This window comes from Malaclemys terrapin, chromosome 2, assembly GCF_027887155.1.
Source record: "Malaclemys terrapin pileata isolate rMalTer1 chromosome 2, rMalTer1.hap1, whole genome shotgun sequence".
In the NCBI taxonomy this organism is placed as follows: domain Eukaryota; kingdom Metazoa; phylum Chordata; order Testudines; family Emydidae; genus Malaclemys; species Malaclemys terrapin.
This window is the reverse complement of record NC_071506.1, coordinates 278,977,627-278,993,769: the sequence shown is the minus strand read 5'-3', so window position 1 is coordinate 278,993,769 and position 16,143 is coordinate 278,977,627. Positions and strand designations below refer to the sequence as shown.

Sequence of the window (16,143 nt, the reverse complement as noted above, 5' to 3'; positions counted from 1 at the left end):
TCTTTCCCTGGAAAAGAAGGGACTATTAGCCATCTCAGTAGAATTTAAGAACTTATTCCTTTTGGCTTACAGATGGGGTGCCCATTCGCAGCAGCAGTAGGATACTGATCTCAGCCACACTCAAAAACTTTCAGCTTTTAACCATATTGGTAGTTACGGCTGAGGATTTTGGTATTTACACATGTGCGGCCAGCAACTCCCTGGGTACAGCATCCACCTCCTGTGTAATAAGGAAGGCAGGTAAGAGCAGGAATTAATTCAAGGAAGTAGATGCCTGGTTTGTACAGCTCCCACTCAAGGATTATATCCAGAATTAGCAGACATTGCATTATAGATTTTCTTCCACTAAAGGATACTTCATTTTCTGGGAACTCACAGAGATAGTTCCAGACGGGAAGGCAGCAAAGGGGATGTATCCCTCTCAGTTTGTTCTTTAGCCTCAACACCCCAATAGTGCTAGGGTGACCAGACAGCAAATGTGAAAAATCAGGACGGGGGTGGGGGGTGGGGTAATTGGAGCCTATATAAGAAAAAGACCCCAAAATTGGGACTGTCCCTATAAAATCGGGACATCTGGTCACCCTAAGTACAGATGCTTCAAGGTGCCTTGATGAAAGCTGATGCATTGACCGTAGTGTAAAAACCTTAATTTAGATGGTTGAAACTGGAAGATCTTGGAACATAGAGGCTGGAAATACAAATACCATTTATTTATTTATTTTTAGCAAGTAAGATCATTATAAAAACGAAAGCAAGTGACATTCAGAAGTAAGGATAGGCAACTCTTATAGAATTTGATGGTTAGTAAACTGATGTTCACAAAACTAGTTCAAATTTGCATACGTTTTCAAACTCCTGGGTTTTTCAAGGATGATTCCGTTTTAGAAAACAACCAAAACATGTTTTTACCTACAGAAGAATTCACCTATCTCCCAGAACTAGGCTGGTGCAAATGCATAATTTGTATTCATTGTATATACTGAGTCAGATTCTTCCATGATGTAAGTCTGTTGAAGTTGATGGAGTTTACATGCATGCATCTGACTGATGGTGTTTATATTTTCCATGGAATTTTTCTCTCTTCTCTATCTCTGCTCCTTATACAGAGTCTCTCTGTGTTTGGTTCTGCCGTGCTTGCTGTAATTTGCCTTGACTTCGTTCTTTCTGCTCCTTTTTTCAGAGTCTCTCCTAAGTTTGAGTCTCTCCTCTAGTTTGAGTCAAACTTCCAAGTTTTTGATAGGTTTGAAATCAGGCAAACGGAGTTTACCATTCCAAAAGGGATCAGCTGTTTGGAATGGAAGAATATCTGCAACTATAAAATTACTCATCGGTTAGAGGGAGAGGGGTCTAAGCCTTCATGTCTGTCTATTGTCTAATTTTGCATGCCTCCCTCACAGAAGTTCTTGCTAGCCCCCCAGCCCCTGATATTGTGGAGGTGTATGAGGATGGAGTGCAAGTGGTCTGGAAACCTGTGGAATCTAACACCGTGGTTACGTATACTGTACAGTGCAAGAGCGAAGGTAAAGCAGAACTTGATAGTCTCCACTTCTCGTTATTGTTATCATGATTATCTAGTAGTAGTAGTATCGTAGCATCTAGGAGCCACAGTCCTGCATCAAGGCCTCATTGCACTAGGTGCTGTTGAAGAGACATCTGACTTTACAAGATCTGTGCAATGATAATCTCCTTGATTCAGAGATAGTTATACCTTGAGGGTATGTCTTCACTACTGGCCGGATCGGCGGGCAGCAATCGATCCAGTGGGGATCGATTTATCGTGTCTAGTCTAGACGCGATAAATCGACCCTTGAGCGCTCTCCCATCGACTCCTGTACTCCAGCGCCGCGAGAGGCGCAGGTGGAATCGACATGGGAGTGGCAGCAGTCGACTCACCATGGTGAAGACACCACGGTAAGTCGATCTAAGTATGTCAACTTCAGCTACATTATTCACATAGCTGAAGTTGCGTAACTTAGATCGATTCCCCCTCCCCTTCTCCTCCACAGTGTAGACCAGGCCTAATCATATATTATTTGGGTTGCCTGACTCATTCGGAGCCTGATGGGAATCCTGTGGCACCTTTAAGACTAACAGATGTATTGGAGCATAAACTTTCGTGGGTGAAGTGGGTATTCACCCACAAATCAAATTGAAGTGGGTATTCACCCACAAAAGCTTATGCTCCAATACATCTGTTAGTCTTAAAGGTGCCACAGGGCTCTCTATTACAAATCTAAAACTCCTACTGAAGTCCTTGAAAGGTCATTTGAGTTTCACAAACCTTGAGTGAGCTTGGGCCCAGGTTTAAATTATTCTGGGGATTTATTTATAGTTCTTAATTATAGTTGTGTGATGTTTTCAGTTTTGCTTGCTTTCATCATGAAGCGGAGTAAAATACAGCGGTTTTTTGAGCAGGGTTTTGTTTTGAGTTTGGGATTCATGTTTGAACCTCAAATCTCAAAGTGGACCTCAGGGAGGATAGATATGAAATTACATGAACTGAAACTACAAACGCATTCACGGCCAACTCCCTGCAATGAACATTGCATGGCTCTAATATAAAATACCTGGCTTCAGAAGTGAAAATATGAGGTCACTACAAACATGACAAGGCAATGTGAGGTTATACTTTCAGCCCCATTTCTATGCGGCTGCTTCATTTAAATTGCCACCCATTTTCTGTACTCCCAGAACAGTCGTAATTGGTGGCAAAAAAGACACCCGATAATCCCTAGAACAAGCGTTAACCTGTGTTTCTCTTTGCTTGGACAAGACGGTGAATGGAAGACCCTTGTTACTGACTTGGCTGATTGCTGCTATTATGCCAGTAATCTCTCCAGGGGCTTGGTTTACTCCTTCCGGACGGCCTGCATCAGTAAAGCAGGAATGGGACCTTACAGCAGCCCGTCTGCCAAAGTAAAGATTGGTGAAAAAGACCAAACAGGTAAGCTATTGGGTGGTGGTAGAACATCTACACTATTGCACCTTCTTCGTGTGTACTTCAGGGGAAGTGGAGCATCAATCTGGAGGAACTCCATTGCCTCCAGTGTGTTTTAGGGTTTTGAATCCTAGGTACTGTTGTTCACAGATAGTCCCTTAGCTGACAGCGGGATGAGTTGTAAGAACTCCTAGTCTTGGCATCCTGGGGTTGAAACTGTAGATTACTTATACAGGAGAGACCACTTAATGGGCTCTCCGACATGCTCATTTAATTCGGGTGCTCGCCAGGGAACAGAATCAGAGTAATGTGTTTCAGTTGTGTGACATGTGGGCTTAATAGTACACCTATGGAAGTGGTGAAAAGTCCATTGAAATGCTGTGGCCCTGGTGCTGTCTACAAGCCTCAACTCAGTAGTTAATTGATGTGAATTGGTGTTTGCTTCTGTAAAATTCCCTTTGTTCATTTTGGGCTATTTCACTAAGTCAAACTTATCCCAACATAGTTTTTTCTCTATAGTTTAATGCTTTGCTTGTATTGTTGCTTATTTTTAAAGAAATCCATTAAATGACAAGGACTGTCCCAGCAGCTGAAAGCATTCCTCTGAGAATTGAGATAATGGCCTGTCTGGGATATCATTTCTCTTTCCACCAATTGAAAGGATTCCACCACACCAGAGAAATAGCCCTGCCTATCTCAATGTAATTTACCAATCCTCACCCTGTATGCTTGCCTTAGGCCAGGGATTCTCAACCATTTTCATACTGTGGTCTCTCAATCTCTCCGGAGCCAGGCTCCACATTTCTTTATGCCAATACACACAATGCTTCCAAGAAGGTGACATAATGGTGCATACGATGCTCCCTATTCCACAGGAATATTCAGGAAGAACCAATTTCAAGTGACTTAAGACCATCTGCTTCAGCTGATGAAATGAAACATGGAGTTAGAAGCAGGTTACCAGTCCACAGCCAATGTCTTGCCATTTCATTGAGGGCTGTGACCAGGTGGCAGGTTGAGAACCAGCAGCTAGGCTAATATAGACTAATTGCTCGCCATTTGCAGTGAGATAGAGTAACAAGTTCTTCCATTAGATCCACTGGTCCTCTAATCTGACTGTCTATGTAATAGGCTAGACCAGAGGAAACTCTTAATGGGACATGTCTACACTGGGGCTGGAGGTGGAATTTCCAGCTCAGCTAGACATACCCAGGCTAGCTCTGATTGAGCTCGCGCGCTAAACATAGAAGTGTAGCTGCCGGAGCTTGAGCGGCATGACGAGCAAGCTGCCCTGAGTGCAATCCTGTCAGAGTCCTAGGTACATACTTGGGGTGGCTTGTGCCGTAGCAGCTACACTGCTGATTTTAGTGTGCTGGCTTGTTCAGAGCTAACCTGTGAATGTCCACCCGAGCTGGACATTATACCTCCCGCTCCAGTGTCAGCAGCCCTGTGTTCAATCCTGAAGGTGTTTCTTTGCACTAGAACAGGGATTCTCAAACTTCATTGCACCGCAATCCCCTTCTGACAATAACAATGACTACACGACCCCAGGAGTGGGGACTGAAGCCTGAGCCCACCCCAGCCCCACTGATCCGGGCGGTGGAGGGGGGGACAAAATTGAAGCCCAAGAGCTTCAGCCCCAAGCGGGGGGCCTGTAATCTGAGTCCCAACACGCAGGGTTGAAACCCTCAGGCTTCGGCCTCGCATGGTGGGGCTCAGGCTTCAGTTTCAGCCCTGGGCCCCAGCGAGTCCAAGCCAGCCCTGGCAACCCCATTAAAATGGGGTCCTGACCCACAGTTTGAGAACCGCTGCACTAGAACGTGATTTGGTGCCTCTAGGGTGAGACATCTCACAAATGTGCCTGCTGGAGTCTGAAATAATGGTAGCTGCCTGTCTGCCTCCCTATTGACAAGAAGATAACCAGGGATGACAAAGCAAGGATCTGAACTGAACCCAGTGTTGTTTTCTCTTCTACATCCATGTCTCTCTTTCCCTCTAGCGTTTCAATCTGCAAAGCAGATGTTCCCAGCTGCTACAGAGGGTGAGCGTGAAATAATGGCACCAGCAGAGCCTTTTCCAACCCAGCAAACCTACGCCTTCCAAACAGAGATCAAAAGGTATAAAGGCCAGAAACCCCCAGTTACACACTCAGATGTTCAGGAGAAATGCTGCACGCGGCTTCAGTTTGGACCCTAAAACTCAGAAATGTCACTTTTATAAACCTACCGGCCACCCACTTGTTACCTGCCCACTTACCACTTTGTTTTAATGAAAACATCTCCAGTACCTTAGGATACTGGGCATTGCTTGGCTGCCCTCCTCTTGTCTGACTTGATATTGCCAACATTAAATGAATCCTGAGCCAGACCCTGCTCAAATGTGTACATTGCTCACTAACTCCATACACATACTCACCAACCAGGGCAGAGCCCACTCCTTCCAGGTAGATAAAGCTCGCCGTTAAGCACGTGGGGTTCATAGCAATTCAAATCCAATAGCTGGACACCAATTGTAACAGACCCATAGGTCACCAGAATTTCATTGTCCTTATTGTACCCCGCACTGTGGTAGAGGAGAGGGGCTTTCCAAGAGGCGGGAGGGTGAAGAAGATGGGACCAGTCAGGGCTCACTCCAGGCAAGAGTCCCCATCACCTTGTAGAGGCTGCCCCCAACATTAGCCTATCGCCAAGGAATTTCACATCTGGGAATTAGCCAGTGTCCTAAAAGGTAAAAGACACTGAATCCAAATTTGGGATCTAAATACTGGATTCTTGCTAAGAAGCCCAATCATGTACAGCCCAGCAGTCCTCTGGGCTGGTAAAGGATTCTCTCTTAAAAAGAAGAACAGGAGTACTTGTGGCACCTTAGAGACTAACAAATTTATTAGAGCATAAGCTTTCGTGGACTACAGCCCACGGATGCATCCGAAGAAGTGGGCTGTAGTCCACGAAAGCTTATGCTCTAATAAATTTGTTAGTCTCTAAGGTGCCACAAGTACTCCTGTTCTTCTTTTTGCGGATACAGACTAACACGGCTGTTACTCTGAAGATTCTCTCTTAGGCTCCCTTTACGCCTGTGAGCTCGGGGGCGAGTCCCAGTTCACTGAGACATATTCGTGCTAGCTGTCATCGAGCTCCAACGCTAGAATAGTCGTGTAGCCGGGGTAGCATGGGCAGCCGTGAGCGGAGTACGTACCCATGGAGTTCAGGCAGGTTTGTAGTCCGCACGGTTAGCCCATGCTGACACCGTTTGTGCTACTCCGGTGACACTGTTTTTAGCGTGCTGGCTCGGTCACACCCCCGGCTCCAAGTGTAACCACACCCGTCATTGCACCTGTGCATTGCGGATATTATTCACAGGCATTAGAAATCAGGCTTTTGCTGCTGCCATTAAAAGTAGCCATACACTTTCACTTTAAGGAGGTGCAGACTTACGGTCTCTCCTACCAGCCCAGCACGATCATGGTTTTCACCACAGGGTCTGGATGCAAAATAAGCAGTAGGATGCTGTTGATTCTAAGGTAGAGCAGAACCTGGCTCAGGCTACCTTGTTCCAAGAGCAGCAGGAGAAGTTTAACTTGCCCTTGTACTTTTGTTGCTCCAGGGGGCGTTTCAGCATCGTCAGACAGTGCAGGGAAAAATTAAGCGGAAATGCGCAGGCTGCCAAAATTATCCCCTACCGGCAAGAAGACAAGCAGGCTGTGCTCCAGGAATATCAAGTCCTGAGGAAGCTTCATCACACAAATATCGTTCAGCTGCAAGGAGCCTACATGAGCCCCCGGCACCTAGTGCTGATCCTGGAATTGTGCGTGGGGCCAGAGCTACTCCATTGTTTGGCTGAAAGGTACGCATCCCGCCATACCTGCTTTGTTTGAGGCTGGGTTAACTAGTGAGGCATCTGTACTGTAGATTTTTGCCCATCTCTTCATTCTGGAGCATCTTCTTCCGCCCACGTTTTCCCCCAGTCTAATCTCGTACTATACTTGTGATACACCTCCTGTACTCCCCTGAAACTCGTTCGGCTCTTCGGCTTCCATGGATCAGCCACAAATCAGTACCTGTGGAGCACCACAGTCTCTTTATCTCCGCCACCAGAGATGGAGGGCATCAATTATTTAATGCGTCTGTTCGCTGCCTTGATTCCCAGAGCCTCTTGTTAAATCCCAGCTCTCGAGTGGCCATAAAGAGGATTGGTTGGGGACTGGCCCTGCTTTGAGCAGGGGGTTGGACTAGATGACCTCCTGAGGTCCCTTCCAACCCTGATCTTCTATAATTCTGTGCTCATTCTGGCTGAGCGTAAATCCTACCTTTAAGGTGTAAATATACAATAGATGGCATGGGGATTGTGCGTGGTTCAGGCAGCCTTTCCACCTATTCCCATTTCTCCTTCCGCCTCCCCCTGCTGGCTGAAAACTGATCAGATGACATCTTATGAGTAAGAGGGCTAAGTCCCTGATCTAAGCACAGGAGCTGTATTCTGATCCCACTCTGCCACTGATTCCCTCTGTAGCCCAGTATCAGAGGGGTAGCCGTGTTAGTCTGAATCCGTAAAAAGCAACAGAGGGTCCTGTGGCACCTTTTAAGACTAACAGAAGTATTGGGAGCATAAGCTTTCGTGGGTAAGAACCTCACTTCTCTTGCATCTGAAGAAGTGAGGTTCTTACCCACGAAAGCTTATGCTCCCAATACTTCTGTTAGTCTTAAAAGGTGCCACAGGACCCTCTGTTGCTTTCTGTAGCCCAGTCACTTAATTTCTCCGCCTCAGGTTTCCATCTGTATCACAGGCATAGCAATAGTTACTTACCTACCCCCAGTGGAGCTTCATGAGGACAGGGCTGCCCAGAGGGGGGGGCAAGTGGGGCAATTTGCCCCGAGCCCCACAGGGGCCCCCATGAGAATATAGTATTCTATAGTATTGCAACTTTTTTTTATGGCAAAGGCCCCCGAAATTGCTTTGCCCCAGGCCCCCTGAATCCTCTGGGCGGCCCCGCGTGAGGATTAATGAATAATATTTGTGAAGTATCTGAAGCTGATGAAAAGAGCTGAGTATTGTTGTTCCTGATCATGTTAGGACTTAATGGGAATTTTCCTATTGACTTCAGTGGAAGCAGGACCAGGCCGTTAAAATACGCAGGAAGGAAAATTATGATTTTTACTGTTTCCTTTACCAGGACATCCTACTCAGAGGTGGAGGTCAGAGATTATCTATGGCAGATCCTCAGTGCAGTTGAGTTCCTCCACGCACATCACATCCTGCACTTGGATCTGAGGTCTGAAAACATGATCGTTACTGAACCCAACCTGCTTAAACTCCTGGACTTTGGCAACGCGCAGTTCTACTCGCCAGACAGAGTCATTACCATGGATAGGTGCATTGACTACGTAGAAACCATGGGTGAGTACGGTATGTCAGTGCTACGTCAGCATGGCCTTGGAGCCCTGCTAGATGGAAGGTCAGACTGGGACAATGGTGGGAGCGACACTTTACAGATGTGTTTGAAGCTGCTCCCATTCATTGCCTGGCAGAAGCTCCCGTTGGTTGCCAGCTAACAGGAAATTGGGGTCAGCCTGCATTCTCTTAAATTATTCCCACTTGTGCTATAATGGCGGTTATAGAACTGGATGTTTTTGCAGTGTCCAGAATTCACCCTGAATTTCCTGGTCTGGATGATGCTGGAGTGAATTCAGGCGGCCTGTGTGCTAGCCCTGGCCTGCGATTGGCTGGTGCCGTGGGTAGAACTGAGTGGACATAGCAGCCTTCCCAGCTTGTTTGATCCGTTGAATTCAATGAATTGAATTGGTAACTCATAAATCTCCCGGTGGTTGATTTAAAATGTGAGAGAACCCTTGTGAAGCACAATGTCTCACCATGAGCGTGGAGGGGCCGAGCTAGTGAGTGTACAGTGTACATGCTGCAGAAAGTGGGCACAGTCCCTTCTGATTTACACCAATGTAACTATTAACTTGAATGGGGTTACTTCTGATTTACACCAGTGTAAGTGAGAGGAGAATCATGCCCATAAAATGCACACAATGCAGTCACTGCATGGGCAAAAGCAATGAACACTAGATTTGCAATATATACCTAGTAAAGACAACGCTTTTTAGAGATGCATTCGTAGGTCTCCATTTGTTTGGCTTCTTAAATGACTCGGGATGTTCATGGGGTGTCATGCATCAACTCCACTCACACCGCTGTGCCTTTGTAGCTCCAGAACTGCTGTCAGAGCAAGGAGCCCTCCCGCAGACTGACATCTGGGCTGTCGGCATCACCGCTTTCATCATGTAAGTAGTTCCCTTGCAAAGAACTAGAAATACTAGTGAATAGTCACAATGACGACACAATTGGCATCACAGAAACGTGTTGGGTTCATTCACGACTGGAATATCGGTATAGAAGGGTATAGCTTGTTCAGGAAGGACAGGCAGGAAAAAAGGGAGGAGGAGTTGCCTTGTATATCAAAGATGTGTATATTTGCACTGAGGTTGAGATAGAAGAGGGAGGCAGACCTGTTGAAAGTCTCTGGATAAGGATAAAAGGGGTAAAAACCAAGGGTGATGTCATGGTAGGTGTCTACTATAGACCAACTAACCAGGGAAGAAGAGGTGGATGAGGCTTTTTTTGAACAACTAACAAAATCATCCAAAGCGAAAGGACTCGGTGGTGATGGGGGACTTCAACTACTCAGACATCTGTTGGGAAAAGAACACAGCAGGGCCCAGATTATCCAATAAGTTCTTGGAATGCATTGGAGACAACTGTTTATTGCAGAAGGTGAAGAAAGCTACTAGGAGAGAGGCTGTTCTCGATTTGATTCTGACAAACAGGGAGGAACTGGTTGAGAATTTGAAATTGGAAGGCCGCTTGGGTGAAAGTGATCATGAAATGATAGAGCTCATGATTCTAAGGAATGGTAGGAAGGAAAACAGCAGACTAAAGATAATGGATTTCAAAAAGGTAAACTTTACCAAACTCAGAGAATTGATAGTTAAGATCCTGTGGGGAGCAAATATAAGGGAAAAGAGTTCAGGAGAGTTGGCAGTTTTTTAAAGAGACATTATTAAGGGCACAAGAGCAAACTATCCCACTGTGTAGGAGAGATAGGAAGTATGATAAGATTATGGTAAGACACCACAGTGGCTTAACCAGGAGATCTTGGAAGTTTTTTAAAAACAAGTTGGACAAACATCTGTCAGAGATGGTCTAGGTTTTCTTGGCCCTGCCTCAGTGCAGGGGGCTGGACTTGATGACTTCTCAAGGTCCCTTCCAGCCCTAAATTTCTATGCTTCTATGTATTAACAGTAGTGTTGTAAGCAAGACGTGAGAAGTAATTCTTCTGCTTTACTCAGCACTGATAAGGCCTCAACTGGAGTATTGTGTCCAGTTCTGGGCACCACACTTCAGGAAGGATGTGGACAAATTGGAGAAAGTCCAGAGGAGAGCAACAAAAATGATGAACGGTCTAGAAAAGATTGGAAAAAAATGGGTTTGTTTAGTCTGGAGAAGAGAAGACTGAGGGGGGACATGATAACTGTCTTCAAGTACGTAAAAGGTTGCTATAAAAAGAAGGGTGATAAATTGTTCTCCTTAACCACTGAGGATAGGACAAGAAGTAATGGGTTAGATTGCAGCAAGGGAGATTTAGGTTGGACATTAGGAAAAACTTGCTAACTGTCAGGGTGGTTAAGCACTGTAACAAATTACCTAGGAACATTGTGGAAATTCCATTATTGGAAGTTTTTAAGAACAGGTTAGACAAACACCTGTTAGGGATGGTCTAGATAATACTTGGTCATGCCTCAGTTCAGGGACTGTACTAGATGGCCTATTGAGGTCCCTTCCAGTCCTGCATTTCTACGATTGTGGATTGCATCAGTGGAAGGCAGTTTTAAATCCACTAGGGTTTCAGAGGAGATCCACCAGCAGAGATGCACTAAGGGCCTACTGCATCAGCTCAGAAAAACCAGAGTACAGCAGCATTCCAGCCGCATCCCTCTTCCCTGGCGCACCCCCAGAACCGAGGGTTGTGAAATAGAGTGGTTTAAAGCTGTCTGTGCTGGCTCTACACTCCCTGATGGGCCGATGGGCTGCCTTTATAGGCCCTTTGCACAGCAGGATTGGTGTCAAGGGGCCATGTTGCAACACAGAATCAACCCACACCCACTTTTTGTATATGGCTCAGCTCTCCAATAAAACTCAACCAGCGCAAGCACATTAAAACTACACTAAGGGCAGATCTACACTGCCCGCCGGATCGACGGGTAACGATTGATCTATCAGTGGTCGATTTATCGCGTCTAGACTAAACGCGATAAATCAATCCCCGAGCACTCTTCCGTCGACTTCGGTACTCCACCACCGCGAGAGGCGCAGGCGGAGTCGACGGGGGAGCAGCAGCGGTCGACTCAGCACCGTAAAGACGCCGCGGTAAGTCGACCTAAATACGTCGACTTCAGCTACGCTATTCTCGTAGCTGAAGTTGTGTATCTTAGGTCGATTCCCCTCCCACCCCCAGTGTAGACCTGGGCTAAGTAAAAAGGCAAACAAAGCATTCTAATTAAACCCTTCCTCCGATAAATCATCTCTTCTTCCATTTCCTCTTCCCATACAATGCTTCTCAGCACAGGTGTGGTCTGCTTCCTCGCACTAACATGGCACTTCCCAGGAGTGCCTAGAAAGGAACTGGGAACAGAAAATTGCATTTACAAAGAGGCCTTTCCCCTCGCGTGTCGCTTTACCCTCCTTTTTTGTGTTAGGCTGAGTGCCGACTACCCTCTCAGTTCTGAGGTGGCCTGTGACTTTCCGAGAATCGCCAAAAAAGGGAAGGTGAAGCTTACCAGATGCTACGCGGGTCTGTCTGGGGGGGCCGTGACATTTCTTCAAAGCACGCTGTGCGCAAATCCCTGGTAAGAGGACGTTTGCTTTGCAGCATGCAAACTATGCAGAGCCCAGTTTCTGCTCTCTTCTCCCTTTCTCTAGCCAGCTACCTAGCTTCCTCTCACTGCATGTCTCCATCTGAGCCAGATGCTTGTTGATGCTCTAGCTCTCTTCCTATCCTAGGGGGAGGCCGTCGGGATTGGAATGCCTTCAGTTTCCGTGGCTCCAGGAGACGGGTTTGGATGACAGACAGCAAGCGGTGGTCACTTTCTCCACCGCCAAGCTGAGGCGTTTCCTAGCAGAACGGGAGAAGAAAAGGAGCCTGCTCTGTTCAAAGTATGGGCTGATGATTGCACAGTGAAATGGATGGGAACACGGTGAAGAATAGATTCCCCCATCCCACCCCGCATGCCCCGACAAATGTGTGCACTGGGGGTTTGGTACCTAAGTGTCATTTCTGGTTACAGACCTGCTGCAGTAAACCAGACCCTGACGCCTTAGAGAGAGATCTGGGTGAGCAGCTCCCATTAGACATGAGTGAATGGGAACTGGATCTCTGGGTGGCTTTGAAAATCCTTCCCTTAGTGTTCCAAGTCTGCTCATAATACCGCTCAGCGACCTCCCCACAAGCTCCAGCAGCAGCATAGAGATACCAGACCCCCAGCCACTTCATGAGCCTTTCAGACGTGACTCCCTGCAATAACAGCAGCCTCCGCTTCTGATCCCCGGTGCTCACGTGATAGCCAGGTCTTCTAGCCGGTCTCTCAAAACCATACGGAGCCAGTAAAAGATTTCCCTTGGAATATAGCACTGAGTTGGGGCTGGGGTAGAGGAGGTGTTGAATGATAGTGCCCCAGGATGGAATCAGAGTATATACATCTTCGCTGTTTAAAAAAAAAATCCATTGTGTGGCTATCAGATGAAATGTAGTGTGTATGTGTGTGTATATGTGTGTGTGTCTTCTAGGCAGAGTTGTAGGTAACTGGAACTATAAATAACATTTGTTCAATAGGGCATCTGATGTGTCTGTCACATAGTAGCCGGGGCTAGAGTTGACAGACACAATCAGCATGCACCGGTGACTGGACCTAGTGTGTAACGTACCTTGGCCTTGTTCACCTATGGCTACCACAGTCATCCATGAGGACTGAACCCAAGACAAAACGCAGGCCTCTGCCACTCACACTGAGAGAGAAATCTTTCCTCTGGAAGTATCAGGCTGCTAAGACAGCCACTAGAGGGAGGCACAATCACACTCAGTACAGGAGCGTTACGTGCACCATCTGCACATTACTACAGACGAGACTGTAACTGGGACTCTCATGGTGCATAGACAGTAACTGTCCCAGGTAAGCCTCCCTCTCACCAGGCCAGAAGGAGCCATGCTACGCTTGTGTCCAATGGAAGTCAGTCTTGCATGTACCTTGAACGACAGGAGATACAAGAACAGCCATTTGTGGCCATCTTCCTGCTCATGCAAGAGAAAAGGCACGGATAGAGTCTTGCTTTTTCAGTGGAAGACCAAATTAGCCCTTTGTATGCTACTCCTATGAATGGTTCAGATCATGCCATCTCAGACACAAGCCAATTTTTTCTGCTATGTGCTAATAGTGTGGCAGAATATAGCATGTATCATTGAGGGGTCTACGCATGCCCCTGTGCATTGTGATATATGCAGCATTGACTAAAATCCTCAAAGGATTGATACTCACTGTGGTTCTAACCACAGTGAATATGAGCTATGGGACATACATTTAAAGTCTCCAGTCTTTATGATCAGAGGGCAAATATATCAGACACTTAGTAGCTTAAAGCAACCCTAACTTGCTTTATCTGAATCTGCAGTCTTAAAAATGCAAACCACGCTGTTAGGAATTCTATGCTGATTTTGCAGTACGCGGCCTTGATATATTGATATGGGCTTCCGTAGGGTAGGTGGCCCCTGCAGACAGAGACTTGGCACAGTTAGGATTTTCGAGCGAGGCATTCTCTCACAGGAAGGACTCAAATGAGCACGCTCCAAAAGAAAACTTTTGTCAACACCTGAGAGAGACTGTTCTGAAGCTGCAAAGGGCCATACTTTGGGCCTTGAGTGAGTGGTTCACTGCAATGAACTCACTACTCTGCCTGGCTTGCTGTTGAAAGTGACCTGTGCATGCTACCTTTGTTGGCAGCACTGTTCTGTGTCTGTGGGTACAGAGGAAACGCCCACTCATTGGGTGACTTTCATAGGAACAGCTCTGCCGCTGGACAGACACCAGTTCCACAGATGCTCAGGGGAGATGCAATAAACCCAGGAATCTGCAGTGATGAAGTTAGGGTAATTTTTCCTTAATGCCTACCATAGTCTTTTTAATCAGCCACACACAACACACGCCTTTTCACTGAAGCAATCAAAGTAGCACAATGTTTTCCATTATGATTCTTCTACACAGCAAAGATCACTTATGCTAGACAGTTTGTTTGCAGTGCTTGTCTGCTGCTGGCTATTCCAGGTATGTCCGGGTGTCATGCACCTGCCATGCCGCTGAATGTACGAGACACATCCAGGCAGAATGTGCCTGTTATGCTGCTGAGAATTCTGGGAATATCTAGGTGGAGCACAGCTGTTGAATGTGCTTGGTATATCTAGGTAGAACACACCTGCTGAGCTGCTGAATGTGCCAGGTGTGTCTAGTTAGAATGTGCCAGTTATGCTGCTGAATGTGCTGGGTGTCTTTAGGTGGAACACCTCCCCGTGCTGATGAATGTTCTAGGTGTATCTAGATGGAACACCCTCATGCTGCCGAATGTTCTAGGTGTATCTAGGTGGAACACACCACTGTACTGCTGAGTCCATGCTAACTCTTCCATTATGAAAGATGTTAATAGAAAATCATCAGCCCAGCAGGTGCACTGTAATCCCAGTATCACATGAGGTTAACCCCTGCTTTAACGTAGGATCCTGTTGGTACTAGGTGTACAGCAGTCAAAGGCACATGAAGCAACAAAGACCTTGACCTCATTAAGTACAAAATTGGTCTAAAGGCATTCTGCCACTTGGGCGCCTGGGCTGTTGATTTGTAGATCTTCTGATATATTTGGGAGATGTGGGAACAGAGTTATTGGAAAATGTATTTCAGTTTGATTTCTAAATAGAGGCCACAACATCTTGGAGCTTAGTGTCTTTCATGGTGTCTAAAACGTGTTGTGGATTATTTTCATTTACATTTGATGGTCTTAGCATTGTTTTTCTTTTGTGAATATAATCTCTGCATTTATGTGAACTGACTCATGTATCTATTGGTTCTGGTGTGGTCAGTTTATTGCACCAAATACCATTTTGTGACTTTCATTACGAACGACGTTTTGCTCATAGTTCTGTATCCAGAACCATTAATGGGGATGGGGGAGGGAAATCAGTTCCTAATGTGCTACCGTTTCATAAGATCGTGAAAGTGTGATAGTGTTGAAATGGTGACAGCCTTTCCAGTCATGTTTAATGCACATTGGTAAGATCCTAAAATGCATAACGCTAAGGTTCCTTATGATGCCAGTACAGCAAGCAGCACAGGAAATGTGACTGAAACTAGAGGACGTTTAACTAGACTGGGGAGAGCAGACACAGATTCAACAGACAATGAAGCTTTGAATTTCAGTTACATTGTCGCCATAGTCAGTGTAGGAGAGAGTGTTTAGGTCTTAGGGCCCAATTCTGAGCTGAGTTCCACTGAAGCTAGAGGAGTTACTTTGGATTGATATTGGTGTTACTTAGATCAGAATCTGGCCCATAGGTTTTCAGGATGCTGTCTTCCCTCCAACTTAATATCACAGCAATCAGGTGTACTTTAGATTGGTTTGATTTTTAAGATGGAGAGGGGTCAATTTGTCAAGGACAAACCCATTTAAGAGTACAATTTTTAAGGTGGGTTAACAAATATCAAGACCTGGGCTCATATCGCCTTTCTCTTTCTTATGCAATTCAAATTAACTGAGTTTGCTTCTCTAATTTGCATGCGTTTTGAACATGTCAGAAGTCTTTTGTGCACTCAAGACTGTTTTGTTAAATAAACTATTTTGACAAAGAAGTTAGACCATATTTTTTGCTGTTATTCTTTTCCTATAATAATAGTACTGTAGCTTCCAGGTGTCTTCATCAGACTCAGGGTCCTTGTGTTCTAGGCACAGCACAAACACATCCTAGCTGGATGCATGCTTAGTTCTTTCCTTGGGATGATTCCTGCCTTCAAATCATTTTGGTTGCACCTCTTCATATTCTTTCTATTGGATCAACATCATTCAGGTACCACGGTGCCAAGGGTTGAATGCAGCGTACTAGTCTCTCCATT

The 16,143-nt window shown here is 45.9% G+C and overlaps 2 protein-coding genes across 4 annotated transcripts in view; one reads left to right on the top strand and one right to left on the bottom strand.

Annotated features, from left to right (window-relative positions):
• Positions 1-15,893, top strand: part of OBSCN (obscurin, cytoskeletal calmodulin and titin-interacting RhoGEF) — a 308,809-nt gene extending 292,916 nt beyond the window's left edge. For all 3 annotated transcript variants that reach the window (XM_054016662.1, XM_054016661.1, XM_054016659.1), the window contains 9 exons: positions 73-240; positions 1,398-1,520; positions 2,774-2,944; positions 4,938-5,055; positions 6,542-6,781; positions 8,109-8,332; positions 9,147-9,222; positions 11,695-11,844; positions 11,999-15,893. In XM_054016662.1, coding sequence (XP_053872637.1) covers positions 73-240; positions 1,398-1,520; positions 2,774-2,944; positions 4,938-5,055; positions 6,542-6,781; positions 8,109-8,332; positions 9,147-9,222; positions 11,695-11,844; positions 11,999-12,176 — 1,448 coding nt within the window. In that variant the 3' untranslated portion in view covers positions 12,177-15,893. The remainder of the gene's footprint in view (positions 1-72; positions 241-1,397; positions 1,521-2,773; positions 2,945-4,937; positions 5,056-6,541; positions 6,782-8,108; positions 8,333-9,146; positions 9,223-11,694; positions 11,845-11,998) is intronic.
• Positions 7,145-16,143, bottom strand: part of ZBTB47 (zinc finger and BTB domain containing 47) — a 393,046-nt gene continuing 384,047 nt past the window's right edge. The window contains exon 7 of the transcript XR_008443701.1: positions 7,145-7,196. The gene's annotated coding sequence lies outside the window, so the exon portion shown is untranslated. The remainder of the gene's footprint in view (positions 7,197-16,143) is intronic.